At 47.5% G+C, this 26,846-nt stretch overlaps 1 protein-coding gene across 3 annotated transcripts in view; it reads right to left on the bottom strand.

The window, feature by feature from the left end:
• MAST1 (microtubule associated serine/threonine kinase 1) overlaps positions 1–26,846 on the bottom strand; it is a 1,484,042-nt gene that overhangs the window by 1,188,738 nt on the left and 268,458 nt on the right. Inside the window, exon 1 of one of the 3 annotated variants that reach the window (XM_069604136.1) lies at positions 9,343–9,956. The exons of the other annotated variants lie outside the window; for them this stretch is intronic. Within the exon in view, the coding sequence (XP_069460237.1) occupies positions 9,343–9,386 (44 nt within the window). The 5' untranslated portion in view covers positions 9,387–9,956. Of the gene's footprint in view, positions 1–9,342; positions 9,957–26,846 lie in introns of those variants that run through there. 3 annotated transcript variants of the gene reach the window in all.

Here is a 26,846-nt window from a genome sequence, read left to right as displayed (position 1 = left end):
TATTCAGAATGTTCTTTTCTACTTTCAGCTTCTTTAATAAAGGGATAGTCTGCACTTAACGCCGCATGAAACATGGGTAGACTCATTAAGAAAGTCAACATATTAATTGCTCTCTATGCTTATTTACGAAAGTTTGGCTTTTAAGTTACTTGTGTTGTAATTTCTTAATTTGCAATGATTTGCATTCTGATTGAATCGAGAAAATGTAATTTAAAGGTTGTAATTGTTGACATTAATGAGTGGTGGTAAGGTCTATTCATTTAAACCATAGACACAATAAATAAATATATACAATAAATGATGCTCCTCTTTTACTATCTGGCTGCCTGAAATCTGTAAGACAAACTGCACTATAGTATCTACAAGACAACTAATGCCAACCAGGTTTGCAGCTTCTAATTTTGCGGCACGGTACAACACTACGTACTTCCTGTTAATGATATAAACACATAATTCCCAAGTGCTGCATAGAGTAAATAGAACCCTCGAGTCCACTGATTCCATAATTCTTATAGCTAAGAGTAGCAAAGGCCAAGTGAATCATGAATTCTTTACAAAAAGAGGGTGTCCGCCCACCTTTGTTCCTCCCCCACCTTTGTTCCTCCCCCTACCATCCTTAAAGAAAAATCACAAAAGAAGTCCTAATCTTTCGTACTACAACATGGACAGCTAAAATCACCATAGATGAGGTTTAGATGAAGCCTCGACTTGCTGATAGCGCCGCGACTCATTTGACACAACATGTCGCCCACATCACCAGCTCTCTCGCCAAGTCTAGACAACAGGATAAAATTCCAGAGCTGAGTGCCAAACAAAAATCAGAGATGATAAATAACGGCAGTTCTTAAACATGGGCATCCAGCAGAGACTTAGACTTTCGCAAACAACAAACACTGAAGGATCAGAAAGGCAGATACCTGGGGGTAAAGGGTACTGTTAATGGTCAATTGTATACAATACTAGCACTGACCGCCCCAAATGAAAAACAGGACCATCCCTAAATTACTCCAGAAGGTGGGAGGATGGTGCAAAGGCCGAGTGATAATAGGAGGGGATTTTAATTGTGTAAAGGACCCGCAATTAGATAAAACACTCGCCCCAACCGCAGCAGATCAGCGAAACAGATAGGCCCTTGGAAAGCTTTTCAGAGATTTGGATGTGATAGAAACGTGGCGATTTTTCCACCCGGACACCCGAGAATACACACACCACTCAGCAGTGCACAGGGGTTACTCTAGAATAGACATGTTTCTGGTGTCCTCTACATTGATCCCCTATGTCAAGAAAATAGAAATCGGAGTCCAATACCTCTCCGATCACGCCCCAGTCATGACCTGCATAGAACTGCAAGGGACAATACATAGACCCCGACCACAATGGAGGCTAAATGAAACAATCCTAAGGGACATTGCACTTAGGGCACATATGGAAGAAGCCATAGGGAACTATTTCCTGGAAAATGACCATGGAGAGGTGGACTGGAGGGTGGTGTGGGAAGCGGGGAAAGCAGTAATTAGGGGGGAATTCATAGCACAAGCAACGCAATACTATAGGGAGCGAGCCCTCATAACGCGCAAATTGGAAGAAGAGGTTAGAAACTCTGAAAAGCTCCATAAAACCGGTCAGATGCCTAGAGCCTGGCGAGACCTTAAAAAGGCCAGAGCCAAACTAGAAAACCATATCGCAGATAGAACGGCGCAGATACTGCCAAACACGAAACAATCATATTACATACACGGGGGAAAGCAAGCAAATTCTTGGCAGCCAAACTACGCAAACAGAAGGCGCGTAATTATATCACCTGGCTAAGAAATAGTAGAGGGGAACTGCAGACGGGAGAAGAGGATAAACTAGAAACCGTGGTCCACTTTCATAAAAAACTGCTGATTAGCGAGAACCTGAATGCAGTAGAACAAGAAGCATATTTGTCAGCCATAAATTGCCACAGATATCGGAACAACAAAAATAAAAATTGGGGGACCCCATCACAATACAGGAAGTGTGTAATGCGATAGCAGCACTACCCAGGGGAAAGGCATCAGGCCCCGACGGACTAGGGAATGGGTTTTACAAAATATTCCAGACACAATTGGCAGCCCCCCTCACTCGCCTTTTCAATCTAATCAGGGATAGGGGAGCAGTTTCAAAGGATATGGGACACTCGACCACGATATTACCCCTAAAACCTGGGAAAGGCCCAGTAGAATGCACCAGTTACCGCCCCATAGCTCTCCTCAACACAGATGCAAAACTGTATGCGAAAATACTGGCTAATCGATTGGCAGCAGTACTACCCGAGATAATACACGTAGACCAGGCAGGCTTCGTAAGGGGGAGACATACTCAGGATAATGTCCGGCGCCTAATTGACATAATAGACTGGGGGTACAGGGGCCCAAAAATTCTCGATCGCCACATTAGATGCCACACGAGCATTCGACAGCATAGACTGGAGGTACCTAAAACTGATATTGGAGGGTTTTGGCTGTGGACCAATATTCACCAAAATGGTTCTGGCAAATTACCAGCATCCATCTACGCAACTAATGGTGAATGGCTAAACCTCAGAAAGAATCAATATCCGAAGGGGTACTCGGCAGGGGTGCCCTCTATCCCCGCTCATATTTGCCATGGCAAAGGTAAATATAAGTCCATCAAACAAAAGTCCACTGGCAATGGTTCTTCAGCTTTCTGTTGAAAAGATCCCCTTTCAATAGCACCAATGGTAATCCTGGATATCCTTCTTCCAAGATTATTTGACAAAGTTCAGTCAAATGATTAATAATATCTTCTTCTGCAACTCTACAATTGGTTAAGACCTCTGCAGTACATTGTATAATTGTCAAGATGCTTCTCTTTGGGCTGTTTTCTTCTGGGCAAGCACCCAGTAAGGATTCCGGTGCCGGTAAACCCTTACTGCCCTAATCCGAGGTCCCTTAGCGGTTTATAGAATAGAATACGCTACGCACAACAGTAGATAGAAAGTGTGCACTCCCCTTGATCGCAGGTTTCCTTCTACCCTCGTCTCTCCTCATATTTCTATTCACTTTGTCTATTTTGACCGCTCCTGGCCTCTTGGCTTCGCAGTTTCAGAACTACATCGCTGGTGTTTGTTTAGTTTAGTGGGAAACACTAATTGAGACCAATTCTAAACATTTCAGAGGAACCCTTCCCACCGACAGATCTCAGGCCGACTATACCTTATTCATATCCCCCAACACAACAAACCATCCCACAATTGAGACCAATTCTATACATTCCAGAGGAACCCTTCCCACCGACAGATCCCAGGCCAACTAGACCTTATTCATATCCCCTACACAACAAACCATCCCACAATTTAGACCAATTTTAAACATTCCAGAGGTACCCTTCCTGCCAACAGATCCCAGGCCGACCAGACCTAACTGTATCAATAAAGCCAATCAGGAGCCACAATAAAGGAGTCCATCAAATCACTCCACAGTCTCCAGTGCATCATTATACTACACTTACCCATATCCCGCTACACAACAAAGCATCCCACAATTGAGACCTATCCTAAATATTCCCGAGGAACCCTTCCCAGACAAATGTAGATTTCACCTACCATCAGAGTCCAAACTCCAAAGCTTGGACACTGAAATAGAAAGACCCCTTGACACCCTTCCCCAACACTAACCCGACAACAAACAAGAAAAGCAGTGGAAAACCGTAGAAGAAATTGTTCAATGAGCACTGAGCGATTTCAACAAGACAAAGAGGACACTTGGAAAGGAAGTGACGCAAATCCAAAGGAAGCCTGAGAGAACGTGGCCGGCATGACACACGTGAAAGGGCCACCAACAGCCAATCAGGCGAGCAGATAAAAAATACTGTTGCGGCACAATTAGACAGCTTAAATTAAACAGAAGAGATTTTCAAGAGCTCTAACATAAACAGCGAACTAAACAGAAGGGAAAGACACTAGTCTCCCTCATACAGCCAAAATTCTGCTATTTCACACATTTTTCCACTCTACCTCTGCTAAAATATCCCTCCCTGTGACTCCTCTTCTTTGTTACCGTTGCTACCCCGATGGGCCCTTCTGGCGACATTTCTGACTTCCCTTTATACAGAAACGTGGGCAAAACTGGTGCAAAGAATAAATCCAAATTTCATAGTAATCCATCCATGAGCCATCTGAAACATGAATACCAAAAAAGAGGAACAGTTCCTTCATACCATATTCTGTTCCCTTGTAATATCCTCAGAGCAGTGTTCTTACGCTTTCGGTAGAACCTGCTCCCTACTCGTGAGATTTTACAAAGGAGAGGACTGAATGAAATGGACGGACAAATGGGCAGATTTTGTCAAATGCACGAGTATAGAACGGTCAAACGTCGAATCAAAGACTGCCCAACCCTGAACGTTTTGCGTACAAGTTACCTAGGAAAGTTCCTCTTCTTAGTAAACTGGATCAATAATGAGTGCTTGTAGCAAAGATGCTTAAATGCCCCAAATGTGTCTGATGCGTTACCTGTTGCATGTTTTTTAAATCGACTTCTTACATTTTACATAATTAATTGGATAGAAGATTTCTGAATTTCTCTTTTTTTCTATTAATATTATCACCTTTGTTGCTTTCTATTTTGGTTTTAGAATGTATACATTTATTTTTAAAATGTTGTAAAAGTGTATTTGCTAAACCACAAACAATAGACATTTTTTTTAAAAGAATGGTATCGAACAGGAGGTTTGGATACACGCGTCCACTGCACACCACACTACTGGACAAAGCCAGTCAACAAGTATAGATGTGGAAAATTAAAAGAATAACTTCTCAAAACAACGGTGAATAGCTATTTTCAAATCTTGATTGAAAAACTATGAATTTGTGTTTTGACATTCAAATGTTTCTATTGTTTGATAGATGGCGAATTGTCTTGATGAAGGGAATTAATTTCCCGAAACGCGTTGTTTCTCGCTATGAAAATAAATTATGAAATGCCATGATGAATTGGACTACTCAGGTTCTTCAGTGAAGATTTGAAAATAGCTATTTGCAGTTGTTTAGAGAATGTTCTTATTTCAATGAGAATCCGAAAAAGAATGGGGGGACCATTTAAAATCTAAGGCACAGTCGCTGGCACAACAAGGGCTGATACTCCATAATAAAATGTTCAATGAAACCAATCATTGCCTTTTACAGACAGAAAATAATAGCTATTCTCACATATGGCAGTGAAGCTCTATAAATCTCCCTCGTATAATATGGCAGCAATTGTAAGGGATGGTGTGATGAAAGATTCTCTCACTGCCAACCTCATATCCAATCCCCCCGCATCTGTTACGAACTAGCTATTCAATCTTTGGAGTCTATTGTGAACTGGAAATACCTGGACTTATTCAGAAAAAACTTGAGCGATGAAAAAATCCCAGCATTAGAAATATTGCGAACAAAAGACAAATCTGCGAATCAAACAGTCCTAAATTTATGGAAACATGTATGTAGGCAAATATTAGAGAAAGAAGATGTAACAATAGAAATGCTTGTCCACCGCCTGCAGGAAGTGAAAAAACTAAACAAACCGAATGATTGGATCCAAACCATACAAAAGAAAGCTCAGTACCAACTAGCACTGAACTGTGAAATTGAAGCAAGGCCTCTGAATCAACTACCACAATATCTCCAGATATTTACATCCCACTACATGAGAAATACCTTTTTGCGTCTGTCTCAATTTATTGCCGACCCGTGAAGTGCTGGTGAAGACAAAACAGTTAACCGATGCATTGATAAGCTGTCGATTCAGTCAGCAAGTGGGACACACAGAGTCTATACAGCATATCATAATGGATTGTACAGCCCTTACAGACAAACGAAGATTGTTCAGAGAGATGTTACCGCAAACGAGGATCCAACACGATGGGAAGGACCGATGGTCGTTGATACTCTTAGGAGATAACAAAATCCTCATCTTTAGAATCTTCCAATTTTGGAACAGTATTATGGAGATAAATTGTAAACCTATCATTGATTAATAGAACTGTGCGAATGAAATAGAGAACAGTATCTAGGATATGAAATTCACTTTCCTTTTTTCTTTTTATGTTAGATTGCATGTCTCTAAGAGTATAAAATAATGTTTGTAAGTAAACTATACCAGTGAATTAAAAAAAATGTACAGTTGTTTTGAGAAGTTATTCCTTTAAAGGAATGGTTCGCCCAAATTTTTTTATTTCAAAAATAGATATCCAATATTTAAAAAAATGATTGGCATTTTTTTTTCGAAGTCCCGATGTAATATTTTGAGCAATTCAAGCTCAAAGATAGCACATGGGGGCATCCATTTTGTGAAATGGATGCCCGCCGCTGTGCTCGCTTGGCTTTTGCGGCACTAATGAAGGGAAAGCCAACCAGCTGTAGTAAACAAAAGCTACCACTGGGTGGCTTTTCCTTCATTGGTGCCGGGACTCGGAGGACGCGGACCGGAGACTACAGGCAGAAAAGCTGCAGCTGCATCTCGGTAAGTCTAATTTTTTTTTTTTTTTTTCTAAGTTTTCCAGGCTGGAGGAGCCCGGAAAACTTAGAAATAAAACCGCAGCTTTAAAAACGTTGTATTTATGTTTGCGGTAGCTTTTGAAGCAACCGCAAACATAAATACAGCGTTATTGTGTTTGAAAATGCTGCGGTTTTTCTTTCTAAGTTTCTCAGGCCTGAGAAACTTAGAAAGAAAAACTGCAGCGTTTTCAACCACAACCGCGTTGTGTTTCTGCCTAAATCTGCTTTCCCATTTGGGGCTTTAGGGCAGATTTAGTCAGAAACACTGCAGCATTTAGCATTTCCCATTTGGGGCTCTCGGGCCCCCGTGGGGAGCCCGAGAGCCCCAAATGGGAAATCAGCTGTAGGCAGAAACACTGTGGCATGTAAACACAACCGTGTTGTGTTTCTGCCTGCCTTGGCTTTCACTTTGGGTCTCCGGTGGTCTCCTGGGGGAGCACCGGAGACCCAAAATGATAGCCACGGCAGGCAGAAACACAACGCGGTTGTGTTTGAAAACGCTGCGGTTTTTCTTTCTGAGTTTCTCAGGCTCCTCCGAGTCGGAGGAGCCTGAGAAACTCAGAAAGAAAAACCGCAGCGTTTTCAATCACAATAACGTTGTATTTATGTTTGCGGTCGCTTCAAAAGCGACCGCAAACATAAATACGTTTTTAAAGCTGCGGTTTTATTTCTAAGTTTTCCGGGCTCCTCCAGCCCGGAAAACTTAGGAAAAAAAACGCAGCTAGTGTTTATTTTTATTAAAAAAATAGCACTTACCGAGATCGGGCTGCAGCTTTTCTGCCTGTAGTCTCCGTTCCCTGTCCTCCGCATACAGCACCAATGAAGGAAAAGCCACCCAGTGGTAGCTTTCGTTTACTACAGCTGGCTGGCTTTTCCTTCATTAGTGCCGCAAAAGCCAAAGCCAGCACAGCGGCGGGCATCCATTTCACAAAATTGATGCCCCCATGTGCTATCTTTGAGCTTGAATTGCTCAAAATTTTACATAGGGACTTCGAAAAAAACAAATGCCAATCGTTTTTTTTACATATTGGCTATCTATTTTTGAAATAAAAAATGTTGGGTGAACCATTCCTTTAATTTTTCAATATCTGTACTTGTTGACAGGCGTTGTCCCATATTGGGGCGTGCAGGTGGCTCCTCTTAGAAACCATTCTTTGCACGTGTGTTGATGTAGCCTAAGTGTCAGGGCTGTTTTTACCTCCGCCGCACCCAAATTGGATGTGTATATATTTAAACGTGGACAAAACTGGCAGGGATACAATATGTTTACTTAATTAATCACACAAAACTGTCCTTTATTTTTTAGAATATAATGAAGGGTGTGGAAATCTTATTCTGTAGCTAGGGCCATTCTCCCTCTTTTTGCTGGTGACTGCTGCTCACCCTGCCTCTCGTCGCTGGGCACTGCCTCACATTATATGTTATCCAATGCCTCCTATATTAGCAAACACATACTTATGAGTAATACGAGATGGTTACACCATCACATTTCTTCGATATATTCACACAGCACCATGAAAATGTCCTTTTTTTCTAGTTACATGTTAATATTAAACATCCCGAATGTAGGCATGATTCTTAGACATGATTAACATTGTTTCCGTTGTCTCTGGACAACTAAAACCCGAGTGCTGGTGAGCAGGTCCTGCCAAAGGCTCCTAGGGCTGAAGCATCGGTAGCCAGTGATAATAGAGAATACAATTACAGAGAATGCTATAACAGAGAAACCAAAACAGAATAAAAACATGGAACACTTTTTTTAAAATAGATATGAGGTGGGGTAAGTGGGTCGAACGGATGGGAATGTGTTGGGGTTGGTTTAAGCACATAGAGAAATGGGGAGGCCCCCCAAAAAATTCAGTTATTGTTTTTGCTGAAAAAAAACATTCTCTGTTATGTATTCTCTGCAGTCACAGCGAAACCGAAATGTCATTTCCAATGATATTTGGGCCCTTCCCCCGCCCACCGATGAATGGGCATGTTTTCTAATGCAATCTCCAATGGGTGATTTCCCCTAGTTTAATCAGTGCAGGTGCCTGACATGGACCCCATCTTGAACTTGGTTCATCTCTGAGAATATTCATGGCCCACACCAAGTACTGAAAGCTGGCCGAAACATGGATGTGGTAAGTTAACAAGTACACATGTAAAGTGCCAGGTGAAGGTGAAGATGGATGTTTCCTTAGGCCACGGGTGTATACCATCAATCACACTGTGCCGCTACAAGTAAGGGGCAATCAGACGAGTAGTTGCAAATAACCTGACAGGCTTATTGGCGTCTGCACAGCAGAACAAAAAAAGGCAGGCATCTGAAACTTAAATGACCACTTAGAAAAAGCTACTGAGCTTTCTTTGTCACCACGGTATATACAATGCGTGGTGGCCCATCACAATGGAAAAGGTTGAAAGGCGTGCCCCGGGGTGGGGGAGGGGCGAGAGAAAGAGATTGGACCGCGGGAAAAGGGATTGGAAGGAGAGTGGTAGTTATATGAAAATTGAGAAAGAATTGAATAGCGACAAAGACAGGCCTTGAAACTTATCAAGTCAAAGATGGCTGAAGAGAAAAGAGAAAGAAAGAGAGGGAGAGGGAGAGGAAGAGAGGGAGAGAAATAAATAAATAAATACAGGGAGCTATGTAAAATGCACAGAAGACTGACTCCGAAATAGGAAGCAGGGACTGCAGAGCCCGGGTCCCCTTCAGACATAGTGCCGTGATGCCCAACTAGGCACTGCAGCCCGGCACCTCCCACCGTCAATGGCGAATGCAGACTGACCAGCCAGCCCCCTCCAGCCACCTGCCCCGGGCGGGACCGGCTTACCTCTTGGTGCGCCTGAACATGCTGCCATCGAGCGGGGAAGACATGGGGTGCGCCGGTGCGCGCTGGGGCTTCAGTCAACGGTCGCTGTCGCGGGCATGCCCCGGGGAGATGCAGGCCCTCGGGAGGGCGGTGACCGCACAGGATGCTGCTTCGCACGAGCCGACTGTGGCGGGGATCGGTGCACGGACAGGATGCGCTGCGGTGCAGGTGGGTCCAGGAGATGTCGGCGGGCAGAGGGATTAGTCACTGCAGAGGTCGCACCGCGGATGCACCCGCTGTCTGGGCGATGGCATCAGCGCAGCGGACGGTGGTGGTGACACGAGACGACATCTGCTGCAGAGGAAGTGGACAGCGCCACGGCACACACCGTGTGATTGCAGAGTTTCTGCAGCGCAGGTGATGGTGGGAGAGGCTGTGCAGCGGGAGGTGGAGGTGACTTCGCGGACGAAAGGTCAAAGCCGGGGCTGTGCACCGGTATAGATCTGCACTTGCAGAGGATGTGTAGCGGTGGGCAGCGCCTGCACTGGGTGACTGCTGCCTGTCCCGCCGTCTGCCTATGATGCAGTTGACAATGTGCGTCCCAGTGCTCAGCTGCCGCCTTGCAGAGGGAGGGGCGCTCAGATGCCCACTGCCTTGAAAGTCTGCAGCTGAGACAGAGGAGGCGGAGCTCTGTGCAGCTCCAGGGAGAGTGCGAGCTGCAGCCAGCAGGAGCAGGCTGGTGTCTGGCCTAAAGACTGCTGCAGGCAGGGGCCAAGCATACTGACCAAGGGACACTGCAAGGAGAGCAGGCAGCTACCAGGAGAGCCCTACAGGAAGAGCAGTCAGGTACCAGGAGCCCTGTGCAGCTCCAGGGAGAGTGCGAGTAGGCTAGTGCCTGGCCTAAAGGCTGCTGCAGGAAAGGCAGGTAGAGACCAGGCACACTGACCAAGGGACACTGCAAGGAGAGCAGGCAGCTACAGGGGACGTCTGTATGGAGAGCAGGCAGCTACCAGGAGAGTCCTGCAGGAAGAGCAGTCAGGTAACAGGAGCCGTGTGCAGCTCCAGGGAGAGTGCGAGTACATGCCAGCGGGAGCAGGCTGGTGCCTGGCAAAAAGGGGGCTGCAGGGAAGGCAGGCAGAGGCCAGGCCAGCTGACCAAGGGACACTGTAAGGGGACGTCTGTATGGAGAGCTACCAGGAGAGTCCTGCAGGAAGCGCAGTCAGGTACTGGGACCCTGTACAGGTTCCGGGGAGAGTGCGAGCTGGTGTCTGGCGAAAAAGTGGCTGCAGGGAAGGCAGGCAGAGGCCAGAGGCCAGGCTAGCTGACCAAGAGACACTGCAAAGTCCGGGTGGTAGATCAGCGACAAACCATACTCTAGGAGCGCAAGCATCCATCGCTCTATCCTCACCGGAGGTTTGGAAGATGAGCCCGCCAGTATGGGAAGTAGGGGCTTATGGTCAGTGACCACCGTGACTGGCCTTCCCAGGATGTAGAGGCGAAAATGTCTGCAGCCCCACAGCACCGCCAGTGCCTCCCGCTCAATTTGCGGGTACCGCTGCTCAGTCTCGGAGAGCGCCTTGCTGGCATATGCTATCGGGCAGACTTCTTGATCAACTCCCACCTGCATGAGGACCGCCCCAAGGCCGTAGGGGCTGGCATCTACGATTATCTCGTCTGTAGTGCTGGTTCAAAGTACGCCATGATGTCCTCAGCAGTGAGGGCGCCCTTGATGTCATCGAAGGCAGCCTGCCCGATCGGCCCCCACTGGCAGGTTACGTCCTTCCTTGTTAGTGTCCGCAGTGGCTCAGAGCGGGAAGCTAGGTTCCAGATGAACCGGACACAGTACGTAACCATGCCCAGAAAGCTCCTCACCTCAGCCACGTCTCCGGTGGCCTGGCCTCCTTAATGTCTCTCACCTTGCATGGATCAGGGGACACTCATCCGCCTTGAAGACAAAGCCGAAAGACTCAAAAGTGGTCTTGAGAAATTCGCACTTGTCTGTGCAATGTAGTCCCGGGGAGCATAGGCGCTCAAATGTCTTTGCTAGACGGGCCAGGCGTTCAGCCTCCGACCTTGCAAACACCAGAATATCATCGCTGATATTGAGTACTCCTTCCAGGTCCGCAAGGGCCCCTCTAATGATATTTTGAAACGCCTCTGCCACTGAGGAGACCCCAAAACTGAGCCTTTTATATCTATACAGCCCCCGGTGAGTGGTGAAGGTGGTGATGTAGCGTGATTCGGGGTGGATTACCACTTGATGGTACCCAGCTCTGAGGGCCAGCTTGGAAAAGAACCTAGCACCCTGCAGCTCAGTTATGATGTTGTCAATGGTGGGGGTTAGGTGTCTCTCCCGCTTCATCGCCTTGTTGGGCGGCGCATGTCAACACAGATTCTCACCGAATCAGGCTGCTTGGGCTTCCAGGCAATCACAATAGGAGAGACCCATGGGGTAGGGCCCTCCTCCTTTTTGATGATGCCCAACTTGACGAGGTTATTAAGTTCCTGATCAACCAGGTCTCTGAGGTGGAAGGGCACTCGTCGATGTTTGAGCACCACCGGCTTGATGGACTCATCTATATGTAGCCGGACAGGTTCACCAGCCATCTGTCCTATGCCCTCAATCAGAGGTGAGTGCTTGCTTAATACCACCTGGATGTCGTGTAGGTACACTGAGTATGCAAAGGTTACAATGCCAAGAGGCTCTGCCGCAGCACAGCACAGTAGGGTTTTGTTACTCACTGGTGTGATGTAGAACCTGGCCCGGATTGTCGTCTCGCCATATCTCACATTTGCAACAAATGCACCATCCAATGGGATTGGCTGTTCCCCCCGAATGTGAAGATGCACGCCTTCGGTGCAGACAGGCCAGGTGGGGATTGCATAGTGTCATAATGTTCCCTGGCCATTACGTTAACTGATGCACCAGTGTCCACCAGCATCGGTATCGAATCCCCATTCACCAGGACATTACACCTGGGCTGTCGCTTGGAGTTGGATTTCAGGACACCCACGCTGGACACGAAGAATAAGTTCCTCTTCTTCCTCTTCACCCTCGGGACTGTTGCCGTCGTCCCCTTGGTCCACCTGAGCCACGTTTGATGATCGCTGTTGGCGGAAGAAGCTCGCCCGGGCGGGCCCTCTGGGAACAACTGTCAGTGTTATGGCCCTACACATGCGGGCATAGTCTTCGGCCCCTGCACAGCAGCCAGATGGTTTTCCTATGGCCGGGCACTCCGCCGGATGTGGGAGGTCGAACCCACACTTCAGACATGAGTTGATTGGTGATTGTCCTCTTATTCTTTGGTTGCCAGCTGGGCGACTAGATCCTCTGCCCCTGCAAATGCCACAGATGTCTTCCCCCTTGCTGGGGCACACTCCTGCCTCCATTCTGGTCGCCCGCAACTCAGAGACCTCATGGCACCTCCCCAGTTCTAGGATGCGGGGAAGGGTGATGCCCGGCTCCCTTAGGATCTGATGGCGCAACTTGCCAGACACACACCCTTGGATGAGTTGATTTCTTATCATTGTGTCGGGGTCATTCCAAGCACAGGGGACTGCCAATCTGCGCAGCCTCCCATAAAACACATCTAGTGTCTCAACGTCCTTTTGGCGTGCCGCACCCATGAGGAATCGTTCATAATCTGCATTTGCCATGGGCAGAAAATGATTGTGGAGAGCATCCTTGGCCGCCGCATACGACCCATTTACTGGTTGCAGGGACAAGAACACCTCATGTACCACAGGGCCAGCACAGTACAGAAGGGTGGCCAACTTACTGTCATCACTAGTCTCCATGGTGGCCCTTATGTACATTTCTAACCTGTCCCTCCACATCTTCCACCTTGGCCCTAGACTTGATGGTGTGCCCGAGATATCAAACTCAGGCATTGGCTGCAGGGTGCCAGGTCGTTTGGGCAGTAGTCTTGGTAGTAGTACTGGTGGTGGCTGTTGGCCCACTACTGGAGCGGCTTGCTGTTGATCAGCGGCTGCAGCTTGCCCTTGGCTCATGATGCTGAGTGCACAGGTACCCCAGATGTAAAGAGGATAATAGGGGCCGCAACTCACCACTACCCCTTTTGCAGTTAGACCTTCAGCAGTAGATAGGCACCAGATGGGGCCAATGGCAAGCCCACAGTCACAATGTACCTCAATATTGCAGAGCAGATGCCAGGCAGTGTAGAGGTCCCAAGAAATGAGCAGGGTGGGCCCAGAGTGTACACAAAACAGCAGGCCTTCCCTGGCTCCACACCCAATCACTTGATGAAAAACAGTGAAACTGTGAAAAATTCACTTCCAAAATGCAGTCACTGCATCCTGTGGCTGTCCGCCACAAGAGTGTCCACAAATTAAGCCTGGATGGCTCACCGTTGCTTCGTACGAAGCCGCGACCTCCCAGGGCTTATTGATCAAAATGGCCGCCGACCGCGTAGATCAGTCCACTCTCCATGGCATGTTTCGTGAAGTGCGCTTCACAATAGGTAATTCACGCACACATGAAAGTTACCACCTTTCCCAGATGATGATCCACAGCTCGTCCCCACTGTTATCGGTCTCTGAGAACCTCCGGCCCATGAGCCCCCCATTCCCCAAACACAGACGCAGTGTTGGTAGTGCCGGCTCCCCGGTGGCTCTGATGCCGCCGGGAACGCCCTGTTTATTTATAGAGCCACGCGACAGAGTGAGACGCCACTCCGTCGCGTGCGCGCCCTTATAGGGCCAGCGCCACAGCTACCAGGGGAGTCCTGCAGGAAGAGCAGTCAGGTACCAGGAGCCATATGCAGCTCCAGGGAGAGTGTGAGCAGGTTGGTGCCTGGCATAAAGACTACTGCAGGAAAGGCAGGCAGAGACCAGGCCAGCTGACCAAGGGACACTGCAAGGAGAGCAGCCAGCTACCAGGGGACGTCTGTATGGAGAGCAGGCAGCTACCAGGAGACTCCTGCAGGAGGAGCAGTCAGGTGCCAGGAGTCCTGTGCAGCTCAAGGGAGAGCGCAAGCTGCTGCCAGCAGGAGCAGGCTGGTGCCTGGCGAAAAGGGGACTGGAGGGAAGGCAGGCAGAGGCCAGGCTATCTGACCAAGAGACATTGCAATGAGAGCAGGAAGCTACCAGGGGAGTCCTACAGGAAGTGCAGTCAGGTAGCCGGAGCCCTGTGCAGCTCCAGGGAGAGTGCGAGCAGGCTGGTGCCTGGCCAAAAGACTACTGCAGGGAAGGCAGGCAGAGACCAGGCCAGCTGACCAAGGGACACTGCAAGGAGAGAAGGCAGCTACCAGGAGAGTCCTGCAGGAAGAGCAGTCAGGTACCAGGAGCCCTGTGCTGCTCCAGGGAGAGTGCGAGCAGGCTGGTGCCTGGCCTTAAGACTGCTGCAGGCAAGGCAGGCAGAGGCCAGGCCAGCTGACCAAGGGACACTGCAAGGAGAGCAGGCAGATACCAGGGGATGTCTGTATGGAGAGCTACCAGGAGAGTCCTGCAGGAAGCTCAGTCAGGTACCAGGAGCCCTGTACAGGCTCCAGGGAGAGTGCGAGCTGGTGTCTGGTGTAAAGGGGGCTGCAGGGAAGGCAGGCAGAGGCCAGGCCAGCTGACCAGGAGACACTGCAATGAGAGCAGGCAGCTACGAGGGGAGTCCTGCAGGAAGAGCAATCAGGTACCAGGAGCCCTGTGCAGCTCTAGGGAGAGTGCGAGCAGGCTGGTGCCTGACCTAAAGACTACTGCAGGGAAGGCAGGCAGAGACCAGGCCAGCTGACCAAGGGACACTGCAAGGAGAGCAAGCAGCTACCAGGGGACATCTGTATGGAGAGCAGGCAGCTACCATGAGAGTCCTGCAGGAACAGCAGTCAGGTACCACGATCCCTGTGCAGCTCCAGGGAGAGCGTGAGCTGCTGACAGCTGGAGCAGGCTGGTGCCTGGCAAAAAGGGGGCTGCAGGGAAGGCAGGCAGAGGCCAGGCTAGATGACCAAGAGACACTGCAATGAGAGCAGGCAGCTACCAGGGGAGTCCTGCAGGAAGTGCAGTCAGGTAACAGGAGCCCTATGCATCTACAGGGAGAGTGCGAGCAGGCTGGTGCATGGCCAAAAGACTACTGCAGGGAAGGCAAGCAGAGACCTGGCCAGCTGACCAAGGGACACTTCAAGGAGAGCAGGCAGCTACCAGGAGAGTCCTGCAGGAAGAGCAGTCAGGTACCAGGAGACCTGGTGGTAGAGCAGGAACATGCCAGAAGAGCCCTGGAAGAAGATCAGGCAGCTGCCAGGAGACCTTGCAGGGAGAGCACGTATTCACAAACAGAGCAGGCATCTATCAGGAGAGCCCTGCAGGAAGCACATGCGGGCCCAGGGCCATGCTCGGGGAAGGAGCTGGTACAAGGCCAAAATAGTCTTCCGGGGCAACGCTGGCATCTAACAAGCAAAGAGAATCCTGCAGGCAGCTAATAAGAGGATTTGGCCTGCAGCTAAAAGGCAAGGAGAGTGCTCCAGGAAAAACAGACTGCTATAATACTATCAGAGAACTCTAAAGGGAGAGCAGGAAGGTAACTGATGGGAGAGAAGGAAGGTAACTAAAGGGCGAGCAAGAAGGTAACTGCTGAGAGAACAGGAAGGTAACTGAAGGGAGAACAGGAAAGTAACTCTGAAGTGAGAGCAGGAAGGTAACTCTGATGGTAGAGCGGGAAGGTAACTCTGATGGTAGAGCAGGAAGAAAACTCTGATGGGAGAGCAGGAAGGTAACTCTGATGGTACAGCAGAAAGGTAACTCTGATGGGAGAGTAGGAAGGTAACTCTGATGGGAGAACAGGAAGGTAACTGATGGGTGAGCAGGAAGGTAATTGATGGGAGAGCAGATAGGTAACTCTGATGGGAGAGCAGGAAGGTAACTCTGAAGGGAGAGCAGGAAGGTAACTCTGAAGGGAGAGCAGGAAGATAACTGATGGGAGAGCAAGAAGGTAACTAAAGGGCGAGCAGGAAGGGAACTGATGGGAGAACAGGAAGGCAAGTGAAGGGAGAGCAGTAAGGTAGCTCTGATGGGAGAGCAGGAAGGTAACTCTGATGGGAGAGCAGGAAGGTAACTCTGATGGGAGAGTAGGAAGGTAACTCTGATGGGAGAACAGGAAGGTAACTGATGGGTGAGCAGGAAGGTAATTGATGGGAGAGCAGGAAGGTAACTGATGGGAGAGCAGATAGGTAACTCTGATGGGAGAGCAGGAAGGTAACACTGATGGGAGAGCAGGAAGATAACTGATGGGAGAGCAGAAAGGTAACTAAAGGGCGAGCAGGAAGGTAACTGATGGTAGAACAGGAAGGCAACTGAAGGGAGAGCAGGAAGGTAACTCTGATGAGAGAGCAGGAAGGTAACTCTGATGGGAGACCAGGAAGGTAACTCCGATGGGAGAACAGGAAGGTAACTCTGATCGGAGACCAGGAAGGTAACTAAAGGGTGAGCAGGAAGGTAACTCTGAAGGGCGAGCAGGAAGGTAACTCTGAAGGGAGAGCAGGAAGGTAACTGTGATGGTAGAGCAGGAAGGTAACTGATGAGAACAGGAAGGTAACTGAAGGGAGAGCAGGAAGGTAACTCTGAAGGGAGAGCAGGCAGGTAACTCTCATGGTAAAGCAGGAAGGTAACTCTGATGGGGGAGCAGGAAGGTCACTTTGAAGGGAGAGCAGGAAGGTAACTAAAGGGCGAGCAGGAAGGTAACTGCTGGCAGAACAGGAAGGTAACTGAAGGGAGAGCAGGAAAGTAACTGATGGGTGAGCAGGAAGGTAACGGATGGGAGAGCAGGAAGGTAACTCTGATGGGAGAGCAGGAAGATAACTCTGATGGGAGAGCAGGAAGATAACTCTGATGGGAGAGCAAGAAGGTAACTCTGATGGGAGAGCAGGAAGGTAACTCTGATGGGAGAGCAGGAAGGTAACTCTGATAGTACAGCAGAAAGGTAACTCTGATGGGAGAGTAGGAAGTTAACTCTGATGGGAGAGCAGGAAGGTAACTGATGGGTGAGCAGGAAGGTAATTGATGGGAGAGCAGGAAGGTAACTCTGATGGGAGAGCAGGAAGGTAACTCTGAAGGGAGAGCAGGAAGATAACTGATGGGAGAACATGAGGGTAACTAAAGGGTGAGCAGGAAGGTAACTGAATGGAGAACAGGAAGGTAACTGGAGGGAGAGCAGGGTGGTAACTCTGATGAGAGAGTTTGAAGATAACTCTGGTGGGAGAGCAGGAAGGTAACTCTGGAGGGCGAGCAGGAAGGTAACTGATGGGAGAGCAGGAAGGTAACTGTGATGGTAGAGCAGGAAGGTAACTGATTAGAGAACAGGAAGGTAACTCAAGGGAGAGCAGGAAGGTAACTCTGAAGGGAGAGCAGGCATGTATCTCTGATGGTAGAGCATAAAGGTAACTCTGATGGGAGAGCAGGAAGGTCACTCTGAAGGGAGAGCAGGAAGGTAACTAAAGGGCGAGCAGGAAGGTAACTGCTGGGAGAACATGAAGGTAACTGAAGGGAGAGCAGGAAGGCAACCCTGAAGGGAGAGCAGGAAGGTAACTCTGATGGTAGAGCAGGAAGGTAACTCTGATGGTAGAGCAGGAAGGTAACTGATGTGAGAGCAGGAAGGTAACTCTGAAAGTAGAGCAGGAAGGTACCTCTGATTGGAGAGCAGGAAGGTAACTCAAGGGAGAGCAGGAAGGTAACTCTGAAGGGAGAGCAGGCATGTATCTCTGATGGCAGAGCATAAAGGTAACTCTGATGGGAGAGCAGGAAGGTCACTCTGAAGGGAGAGCAGGAAGGTAACTAAAGGGAGAGCAGGAAGGTAACTGCTGGGAGAACATGAAGGTAACTGAAGGGAGAGCAGGAAGGCAACCCTGAAGGGAGAGCAGGAAGGTAACTCTGATGGTAGAGCAGGAAGGTAACTCTGATGGTAGAGCAGGAAGGTAACTGATGTGAGAGCAGGAAGGTAACTCTGAAAGTAGAGCAGGAAGGTACCTCTGATTGGAGAGCAGGAAGGTAACTCTGATGGGAGAGCAGGAAGGTAACTCTGATAGGAGAGCAGGAAGGTAACTCTGATGGTACAGCAGGAAGCTAACTGATGGGAGAACAGGAAGGTAACAAAAGGGAGAGCAGAAAGGTAACTGATGGGAGAGCAGGAAGGTAACTACTGGGAGAACAGGAAGGTAACTGAAGGGAGAGCAGGAAGGTAACTCTGAAGGGAGAGCAGGAAGGTAACTCTGAAGGGAGAGCAGGAAGGTATATCTGATGGGAGAGCAGGAAGGTAACTCTGATGGTACAGCAGGAAGCTAAGTGATGGGAGAACAGGAAGGTAACTGAAGGGAGAGCATGTTAAGAGAAAGAAGATACCTACAGGGAAGACAGGCAACTGCCAGATCAGGAAATCCATGCAGGCAGAGCAGGCTAAAGCAGGCAAATACCTGGCAACAAGAGCAAAGAGGTACCAGGAGAGCTACTCAGGGAGAGCGGCATGGCACAGATCAAGGGAGTTCTGCAGAGAAAGTGTCAGGGAGGCCGGCAAAGAGACCCTCGCTAACAAGAGGTAGCCAAGCTGAGACAGAGACAGCAATATAATCTATCAGTCACACTCTACTCTAAAATTACTATTTAACCAATGTTTGGGCTGGTGGCTCCTTGATACCAATTGGCACATACTTCTGTGGCATGAGCCTGATCATTGCTATGGGGCGGCCATCTCCAGTCTCTGTGTGCTAGAATGGAAGAACAGCTTGCAGGGGCTGCTCCTACCGCCAGTGCTTGCTCCTGTAGATTTCTTTGCTGCTTCCCCGGGGACCAGCCTAGTAGAGTCAGATTTGCATGGACGGTACCCCAACATCATTTTAACTTTAACTTTAGCTTTAATATATTTATAATGCGCAAATCCCTGGATGGGCATTAGGGCGCAGACAAACCATAAAAGACAGCATTACTAGTCAAGGACGATCCAGAGAAGAAATCAGGCAAACATCAGTGTTTTCAACTTTTTCTTGAAGGAGTCTAAGGTGCTCTGACATCTGAGATCCAGAGGTAGGTTGTTCCAAGTCTTTGGAGCTGCAATGTAGATGGCTCCCTTTTCAACCTTCACGGTCCTACATCTAGGAAGCATCAATAATTCCACGTTATTGGATCTAATGGTTCTCCTATGAACTTTATCAGAGATAAGATCCTGGTGGTAGCTGGGCATTAGGCCTTGTCTGCATTTAAAGGTGATGACTAATAATCAATAGAGTAGATGGGCTTCAACAGGGAGCCAATGGAGTGCTCGTCTGGCAGCTGAGACATGATCTCTATGGGATAAATCCAAAACCGCTCACACTGCCCCGTTTTGAATCACCTGCAGCCTGTTGCAGTCGATTTTACTGATCCCAGCAAGGAGGCTACAGCAGAGGTCAATTTTAGACCCGACAAACGCTCTAGCAATTGTCTCTGCATTGGTTTGGCAGATGAGGGGTCTAAGGTGTGCTAGAAGCTTGATGTAATATGCTGATTCAGACACAATAATTCCCACGTGTGCTTTCATGGTGAGCTGTTGATCAAAGATTACACCCAGAGTTGTAACCTTCTTTAGTGGGGTTATTTTAACATCCCCTAACTGAAAGCTCTCATAAGATGGACCAAGATTTGTTAGCATGGATTGAGTGCCAACAATCAGCAACTCTGTTTTACCTCTGTTCGGTGCCAGGTTATTCTGCACCACCCAGTCCTCGATGATAACATATATCCTGTTCAGGTTCGCTTCATCCAGTACATGTTTTCCTTCAAGAGGGATGACACATTGCGTGTCATCTGCGTAATTTGTATACACAATCCCCTCCTGCCCTAGAAGAGGGAAGAAGGGGGCTGTGAATATGTTATAGAGACAAGGAGAAATACTTGCACCCTGCGGCACACCAACTTTTACTGTAACCGGTGTAGCAGCTCTCTACACTCCCTAGTTTCCAGAAATGAGGCTATCGGCTATCCAACAAGAGGTGGATGCAGAGAAGTTTGCCACTTCTTCCAACCTAGTGACCAAAATTGAGTGGTCAACCAAGTCGAAAGCGGCTGATAGGTCCAGCAACATTACCATGGAAGGTTTGCATTTATCCACCCGTTCCAAAAGCCTGGATTTTAGTCCAAGCAATGCAGTGTCCGTACCGAACCCCTTCCTAAACTCAGACTGGCAACAGCTGAGGATAGAATGATTGTTCAAGTGCTCTACGATATGCGCATACGCAACGCAGTCCAGGATTTTAAGCAGGAATGGTGTGTTGGTGATGGGTCTGTAATTAAGCGGCTCCTCAATAGCAAGCCTGTTTTTTTTTGGGATGGGGGTAACCCATGCCTTTTTTAAGTGTAATGGCACCTGCCCCTCCGAGAGGGAGGCATTCAAAAACCTGCAGATAGATTCCCCTAAGATCGGAGGGCAAGTTTTAATTATGATGGCCGAAGAAGGATCACCTCTACATTTTGTAGCTTTTAACTGTTCAATTATGACGGATAACTTCCCCTCCGTTATATATGAAAAATTGAATTGAGGAATGGTAAGGCTTCTTTCATACATATCCCTTATGGCCTTACTAGTGACAGTGTAGTTGTTTTCTTTTTTCCGGACTCTATCTGACCTAATACCATTTAATTTGTCTTGCATGGCTCCCTGAATATCTTGACACCAAGCAGCATCTTTCACGAGGCAACTAGCTTTGGTCGGGCTAGTGGATTCTTGTTCCCTTAAAATATTGAAAAGTTCCTTATCTTCCGATTGTGCATTCATAATTCTGGAGTTCTGGTCATTTTTCTTAGCCTCTATAATCTCCCGTCTGTATGTCTTGGCTGTTCCTTTACAGTATGTCAGAGCTTCTAGAGAAGGGTAAGATTTCCACGAATACAGCATTTTCATGGTAGCAGATTTAAGCTTTCGTAGCTCTGGGAAAACCAAGCTTTATTACCTGTCCCTTCCTTCACCTTTCCGTGTTTTAGCAGTGCTAAACGATTGAAGACGTTATCCAAATTGACAAGAATAGACTTTACCATGTCCTCTAGAGAATCTAGAGGGGTGAAGGTAATCGATGGGCTCAATAGAGGTTCGATTCTTTCTCGTGTGAGTAATTTAAGATTTCTACCCATACCTCCTTGCGCCCTCTTGCCCCTCATCTTCCTCTGAAAATCTGCCTGTACGTTAAACAGTAGAAAATAGTGGTCTGACCACCGACAGGGGAATACTTGGAGGTCCTTAGTGGTAACCTTCAAGGACGAAACCCAATCCAGGGTATGCCCCAAGCAGTGGGTCCTGCTCCCATGTGTTGTTTCCGGTACTTTGGTAAGTGTGCCCTCGCCATTGGGCTCTGCTATAGAATTCTTGGAGGAAGGGGTGTATAAGGGACCCTGCTTTAGCTGATGCACTGTTCTGGTGGTTCCCCATTGGCAGTGCAGTCAGGCCATGGGCTTTGGTACCAGATGCCGTATGGCAGCGGGCACAGCCCTTCCCTTTGTTCCCCAGAATGCGATATGTGGGATGCAGAGGTACTGGCACAACAGCGCTGATGGAGGAAACGTAAGTATATAAACGAGCATATAAACCCCTACAAGATGGCGGAGCAGTCGTTTGGCCTGCCAAGAGCTGTATTGCATCACGTTGGCCCTCCACAATGTTTGGCAAGCAGTAAAGGGACCGACACAGGGATTCACTTATTACTTGCATGTCTATTCATGTCTCTCTAGGATAGACTATATGTGGGCTTCTACAGGCTTGTAGGGTAAAGTAAATGAAGTGGAGGTGGGATCATTGTGGGGGTTGTATAAACCCTTAATAGATGGCAGAGCAGTCGCTTGGCCCGCCGAGAGCTGTATGGCAATAAGCAACATTGTGACAGAGTGCCATCTGTAAGGCTTTACTATATTGGGCTTTTTTTGCAATAGAAAGTGCCTTGTCTGCAGGAAAGTGTGGCCTGCTAAACAAACACACCTACCAGATGTGCTCTCTAGCTACAAAGTGGTGCCAGTGGTTAGACCTGGGTTGACCTCAAGCTCAGTGAGTGTGTAACCAACACTGGCCTTCATTGTGCTGATATATGTACAATGCTGCACAATAGACATGTGAACTAGCCATATTTCAGATGCAAAAGTAATATTTTGCTTTAAATGTGCACATGCAGAAACTGCACATGCAGAAAATGTGTAGCAGCTTCTCACACTCCTTACAAACCTATTTGGCACGGGGAGACTAATATCACAGAGGTGTCTACCGGCACTTCTGACCTAATCAATACTGAAAGAGCAGAAGATAGAGTGTGGGGAAGTAGGCTATTAATCAAGGAAGTCTCATAAGACCCACATTCACAGTGCAGCAATGGTGTTTGTAATTCATTAAAGTCCCACATTCCATTCCATTGGCTTTTTCATTTCTCCTTCCCAATTTACGGCAGTGTGCTAGCATGGTACCCAGTCAATATATCTAAAACATCACAGAGTGGTACATTTCAGAGTGGACCGTAATATGATATGATATGGAATTTTTAACACGCCTATACACAAGAGGTTCAAGGCGCGATACCGAAAACACAGCAAACATGAATTAAATAAAGGGTAGTGGGGTAAAGGGGTTAAAATGGGCCGGGATGAGGTTGTGGTGGTGTTATAAGGGTAAAAAAACAGGAGGCCTGGGGGGGTCCCCAAATAAAAATAATAAATGGGTGTTTTTCAGTATTTTGTCTGCTATGAAATTTACCACTCTAATTGTGGTGGGTAAAATCACATTTAACTGCTAGCATCCTATAATTTGAATTCTAGGCAAATCTAAAATATAGTACAACATTCTGAAAGGGATATTTAGTGATGTGGCAAGAACTAAAGTTATAGAAAATTCGAATTTTAAGGTGCCAAAACCTTGGCTATCACTCATTGACCGAGCAGATACATGGAGAATCAGTTGAAAGCCTTCCTCTCTCCCAAAGTTGTAGCATGTGGCTTTTGTCCCTTCCAGGAAAATCTGTGCCCTGCCTGTGATAGGCTGATATCTGAGGGTTGCGTCCAGCCATACGCAGACTTGTGGGGCCTACTCCAGGGCTGATGGACAGGCACTGGGAGGGAGTTACAGGCAAAGCATAGATTGCGCAGGGGTAGGTTTACGGCAGCCAGGGAGGAATGATCAAGGACAGATTGTTTCTAGCATCTTCTATTTTCTCTGCAGGCTTTCCTCTTCTCTTTCTAGCATCTTCTATTTTCTCTGCAGGCTTTCCTCTTCTCGGAAGGGACTCCATTAAGGCACCAGGGAGAAAGGATCAAGGACAGATTGTTTCCGGCATCTTTTATTTTCTCTGCATGCTTGCCTCTTCCCGAAAGTGACTCCGTTAAGGCAGCCAGGGAGAGGAATGATCAAGGACAGATTGTTTCCAGAATCTTCTATTTTCTCTGCATGCTTTCCTCTTCCCGGAAGTGACTCCATTAAGGCAGCCAGGGAGAAATGATCAATGACAGATTGTTTCCAGCATCTTCTATTTTCTCTGCATGCTTTCCTCTTCCCGGAAGTGACTCCATTAAGGCAGCCAGGGAGGAATTATCAATGACAGATTGTTTCCAGCATCTTCTATTTTCTCTGCAGCTTTCCTCTTCCCGGAAGTGACTCCATTAAGGCAGCCAAGGAGGAATGATCAAGGACAGATTGGTTCCAACACCCTCTATTTTCTCTGCATGCTTTGCTTTTCCCGGAAGTGACAGGCCTCTGTTTACTGCGTTAACAACGGCGCTGGTAGCACTACTGACGCCGTTGTTGCCTTAACGCCACATTCGTAATGAGGCCCAGTTACTTTCTGCTGTGCTTTGCCAGTTTTATATGTAACCACTGAAAGATCCTCCCGACTGCCATACGCTACACATGCTGTTCTAGACTGGAAACATAATAACCATCATAGAGGCAAGAAATACCTCCTCTCGCCTGACTCGTGCCTCTGGAGGAACCGTAACACTAAGATCGACATCTCATGATCTCCCGGAGAGCTTGATAAAAGGCTGGGATATGGAAGCTAGGCCAGATCTTCCATGGAAACAACCTATTGTACTTTGTGTTCCCCAAATTTAAATACAAACTGCAGACTCAGGAAATCCAGAGCTAACGACAGCTTGAAGACCTGCTTACAATTCTCTTCTCCCCGCTGAAGGCGAAGACACACAGATCGCCTGGGCTGCTTCAACTATCGAAGCGTCTCTCTTGTCGCCATCCACTATTAATGAACTCCTGGTCGCGTTTCGTGTAGACTCTGTCCCATTATGAGGCAAGGTCTGCTGGGAGCCTGATTTGGAACGGAAAATATATATATAGAGCAGAACCAGATTTGTTCTGGACCACTTCATTGGAAAGTAGACCTTTGCCTGCACTACACGCAGCAGAGAACGGTGCACAATTTGTATTGGTCACCATGAAGGATGTGGTCGTACAAGCTGTTCCGTTCTATGTGGAAATGTCACCTGGTAAATCAAGCCAGGGAGACCATTTTTATTTTCCTAATTCATAAAAATCCTTCCTTATATATTGTAGAACATGAGCTATTTACGATTCTAAACTCCAGTCCTCGAATATTTCGGGAATTTCGATTGCAGTCAGAGTGCAAATTTGATCAATATCGTCAGCCCTGTGAGATTTTCCATGGCAAGATTTTCATTGGTTACTGCTGCTCCCTACCATTGACTGCAGAAATAGAGGCGACCATCCACATGCTATGGTCCTGGAGCAAAGGTAAGGCATACTGGGTACGGATGGATCCGCTATTGACTCTTTCGATTTCATGTTCGCCAATCATTTGCATATTAGGTCTGATACCACATCTCTGAGGCATGGGAAGTGATAAACTGAAAAACTGAAATGGACCTATCAAGCTGGAAAAGTGGAAAAGTGACACTAAGCTCTCTCACGAATACTGGTTACATTGTCCAGCCACTCTTTCTGCAAGAGAGAAAGTCTCCTTTCAAAGGAGAGGCCAGCTTATGATATTGACAAGATGTGGGATTCCTCCCTATCGCCCAGAGTATCTCATGTAGTCCAGAGTATCTCATGTAGCCCAGAGTATCTCATGTAGGGCAGAGTATCTCATGTAGACCAGAGTATCTCATGTAGCCCAGGGTATCTGATGTAGCCCAGAGTATCTCATGTAGCCCAGAGTATCTCATGTAGCCCAGAGTATCTCATGTAGCCCAGAGTATCTCATATTCCCTGTAGATTTTCTCCACGTCTTTCATCTCCAATTCCTCCAATTCCACCAGGCCACCATTCAACCTCTGCGCCGCTGTACTGACCTGCTCATCTGTCTGTCCTTTTCAGGTGGCACCCCTCATCTCACCATGCCTTCTTCATCACTGGCATCCTCCTTCTATGTCCATGTTGCTCCTCTTCTTCACGTCGACGTCCGTCCCACCTTTTGAGCAGAGTTGCAGCCAGTTCCCTGTAACCCTGCATGCAGATTCCTGTGTTACCAACTTGTCTACTTATATATACTATGGTTCTTGATTATGTGACTGTCCTGATGCTTTGAATTACAACTCGCTTGATCCTTAACCATGGAATGTGCTGGCTAGGGGGAATGGGAGTTGAAGTCCATACATCTGAAGGGCCACTTAATGAATAACCTATCCCATATAATATGAAGAGTAACGCAGGTTATAATAGCTTTACAGACCCCGCCCCTGGGCCGTATTGGGATTTATGGGCCTGTACACCCCATTAAATGCCCTTGCTGCACTTGAGTCTTCAGAGCCCATAACTTCTGGTATGGCCCTCGAGTGAGCTCTATAAATCCTAATTGCCATTATGTAGGGATTGTTGTATGTATTGTTCTCTGTCCACAGTTCAGATATGTTGTCGGCTTCTGTGGTGACGACTGAGCCGTCTCTGCTAATCTTATTCAGAGATTATTTTTCTGTGACTCAAAGATTGCTTTTAAATGTTGGCATTGGCTGACTTCCGTGGTGTCGTATTTCTGACTGGTACCATTTCATCAAGGAAAGTGTTAATATGTTCCTTTGGTTTTCGCATGGGTGAGGATTTGCATCCCACATTACTGTCTTGTTTTGGATCAGGTGAATGATCTAATTCTTGCGAGACATTCAGCTGCATGATTTGCCTCCTTAACTTTAATTAAATCAGAATTAGTAGTACCTGTAAAAATGAACCTATAAAACCAACAACATATCATGGAATTAAAAGTGTCCTGTAATGCCAGACCAATAGAACTCTAAACACGAAGTATTAGCATAATTAACCTGAACACCTTTGACCTAAAACTTTTGATCTAATTTTGTTGAAAATATATATATATATATGGGGGTGGGTAAGGGTATAGATTAGGTTGAGGGGAAGTGGGGGGAAGTTGTGGGGATCTCCCCCTGCATTTTAGACCAAAAAAAGTAAATAAAATCTGATCAAATGTGATTAGGTCAAATGTTTTAGGACAAATAGCCCCAAACCATAAACAAACATCTGCACCAATAGAATCCTGCTGTGGCGAGCATCCACTCTAATGACACTATGGCAACCACCCAATCATAACACATCATCCTATTGGATTTACAGT

This window comes from Ambystoma mexicanum, chromosome 3q, assembly GCF_040938575.1.
Source record: "Ambystoma mexicanum isolate Mex_15411 chromosome 3q, UKY_AmexF1_1, whole genome shotgun sequence".
In the NCBI taxonomy this organism is placed as follows: Eukaryota; Metazoa; Chordata; class Amphibia; order Caudata; family Ambystomatidae; genus Ambystoma; species Ambystoma mexicanum.
This window is presented reverse-complemented; position numbering and strand designations above follow the sequence as displayed.